This window comes from Malus domestica, chromosome 04 (assembly GCF_042453785.1).
Source record: "Malus domestica chromosome 04, GDT2T_hap1".
NCBI classification, from domain to species: Eukaryota; Viridiplantae; Streptophyta; class Magnoliopsida; order Rosales; family Rosaceae; genus Malus; species Malus domestica.
The window spans coordinates 17315097-17317992 of record NC_091664.1 but is presented as its reverse complement, the minus strand read 5'-3'; the positions used below and the strand labels follow the sequence as shown (position 1 = coordinate 17317992).

The window sequence follows — 2896 nt, the reverse complement described above, 5'->3', positions numbered from 1 at the left end:
TTTTATTTTCCTTTTATTTTCAGTGAAATATGTGCAACTATTTCAAAATTTTCAATGTTCCTTACTTCCTTTCCATCAATATTAAAGATTGCGAGATGATTATTTTAGAGTGCTGATAATGATTCTCCTGTAACAATGTCGTACCAATAGAAGTTGGAGTTTCGTTCATAAAAGTTGAGCAGTGGTCCAGTACTGTACTTCAGATTTTGGTGCTGATGTACTTAGTTTGGAATCTGAACCACTCCAGTTATGTTTCATACACACCAAATTCCAATCCTATAAAAACAGCAGAGGAAGCAGAACAGAACTTACTAATTTTTGAACTGAGTCACAATTTGGTGACCTACAAATTAGAATAATATTAATCTCTTACACCTCTCCATATTGTACAACAACAATAAGGCCATATATTTCTCCTGATTTATTATGATTGGAGCAGAGACCTCATGAATCAACTAAATACCTCAGTGTTCTTTGTTAGTGCACTCAATTGAATTCTCAGAGACACAGAGGAATCCTTCGATGATCATCCGGCGAGCTAGCACAGCGAACAATGTCGAGGAAAAGGCTCTCATCACACGGGATGTAGAGCTTCGAATCAGCATTGTAATCGTATTCTTCTTGAGCTTGATCGAGCACTGCCTTGAAGAGAGGGTGGTTAAGCAAGGTGATTTTGATCACAAACCTCTTGTGATTTTCACCTACGTAGATTACTAAGTGACCCTTTGGGACATCTTTTGGGATGGAGTTTTCTTCTTGCATGGAAGGCCAGAGAGGCCATTGGCAGCAGTTTTCACAGCACGTGGAAGAAGGTATGCTCCCTCCACTCCCTATCTTCCTCCACTTGTTTGCACACACCCTTACAAACTTTCCCTTCATCATTTTTTTTTCTTTAGCTAAGTATACCCACAGAGAGAGATGAAATAGGTGAGGTGGTAGTGGTTAGTACAAAGATGAAAGGTATATATAGATGTGGGAGAGGAAGCTGAGATGTGATAATTGTGATCATCATGGGGCAACTTCTAAGAGATGGTGTTCTTTTCCTTTCAGATTTGCATATTTGCTATCACCGGTTAGATCTGTTATTAGCATTTTAAAAAATTATTCTGCAATCTTTCTTATTGCTTGTAGAAAAGAACAAAAGTATACAAAATGACTATTTTGAAGTGCTAATACCATATCATGATAATATGTCAATATTTATTAAGTTATCTAAGCATGTTATAGATTATTGATAACCAATAAGTTATATTGACTTATTATCAACACGTTATGTAACGGTATATAAATGCTTTGCAGTACCATGCTGTAACCCAAACTTTATAGTAATGCCTCTTGATAGGAAATTCTACGAACATGCATGTCATCTCAAAGATTATAATCTATAAAACATGGCACATTTGGCGGCAGGCTTTTTCCCCCTTCTGTTTTTCACAATAAATCATGGTGCTTGATGAGTGATTTTTGAAGTTCTCGAAGTTAAGACCCCACAAGTTGGGAGAGGAAAAGATAACATGTGAGATTAGGATGGGACTGGCAAAGTGTGCGATCCCACTTGCTTGTTCTCCAATTATTTTTGCTCAATTTAATATATAAATCTGCCGGAAAAAAAAAAATTCTGCACCATGATATATGCAAGGTTCTAAACATTGCTAAACGCTAGTCAGACGGCGGGTAAGGGTCTAATGCCTAGGTAAATTTATGTAAATTTATTATATATATTGTAAATAAGTGCCTATTTACATCTAAAAAAAACTATCCTTGTATGGATAATAAAAGAATGATAAAATGCAAAAATAGAAGTAGAAGAATACACAAATTATATACATAAAAAAAGTTCAATATTTAAAAAACAGTAAGTATATAATCATAATGAGGATGATTTGAATGATAGACTAAATTTTTCTTCTTCATGATCTTTCCATTGGATTGGACATAGACTAAATTATTTAACCTTGTTGTATCTAGTTTATTTCTTTTCTTTGTATGTATCCCCTCAAAAGTGCTCCAATTCGTTTCACTATTGGATGAACTTGTAGTAAATCCATCATTTGCAAATTAGGTACACCATTTCCATAAGTATACAATCATGAAACCAAAAAAGAAAAAAACACACAATTAATAAAAAATATAAAAATATTAAAAGAAAACCGTCTAGGACCGCCTAGCTCCAGATCGATTTTTCGAAACAATTTGCCCAAAATCAGGGCGGGCCTTCACCGCTTAGTGCCTAGGTGGCCGTCTAGGTTGATTTTTAGAACATTGGTCATATGTAATTCTTCATAAACAATGGATTAAATTGTGAGAATTTTCTATGGTGTTTCAGCGTACTAGAATTTCTTATATTTTGGAGTTTAAATTATTAAAATTTTGATCAAAGATACAATAATTAATATTCCATGGTTAAAGATCTGGACTATAAGATACTCTAAAACTCCATCGAATTTTTGTCTTTCTTTTTTTTTCTTTTTAAAATATATTTATTTCTCCACTAATAACTAGTGACATAAAAGATTTGATCAATAATGTGATTATTCACTAGACATTTGAAAATTAACAAATGACGTCTAGATCTGTTTAGGCATCCGTCTAACTCGCCTAGACACCAGCCCGCCTACGTCACGACTCTTAGTTCGAAAAAAATAAAAAACTTTCATTTTACATTTTATTTTTTCAATGAATTGTAAGAAACTTGTTGAATACTTGGATTAACACTAATTATATGTTTGTTTCCCATATTTTCAATGTATTTTAATACTTTATAATCTATGTATTTTATTTTACAATTTATGTATCTCAATATAATTATGTATTTCTAAAGGATAAGTATACATTTATTTATATGTTATATAACAAATTTAATTAAAGTTAAAAAATTACCTAGATGCCTAGACAC

General features: G+C 32.7%; 1 protein-coding gene across 1 annotated transcript; it reads right to left on the bottom strand.

Moving 5' to 3' along the window:
* Nucleotides 1–498: 498 nt before the first annotated feature.
* Nucleotides 499–1278, bottom strand: LOC108173264 (indole-3-acetic acid-induced protein ARG7). Its single transcript, XM_017331988.3, has one exon. The coding sequence runs from the start codon at nt 880–882 to the stop codon at nt 499–501; it is 384 nt and encodes a 127-aa protein (XP_017187477.2). The 5' UTR covers nt 883–1278.
* Nucleotides 1279–2896: the final 1618 nt, after the last annotated feature.

Bases quoted from the DNA above. Each gene is read 5' to 3' on its own strand.
- LOC108173264 (XM_017331988.3), bottom strand. From the start codon at position 882: ATGATGAAGGGAAAGTTTGTAAGGGTGTGTGCAAACAAGTGGAGGAAG.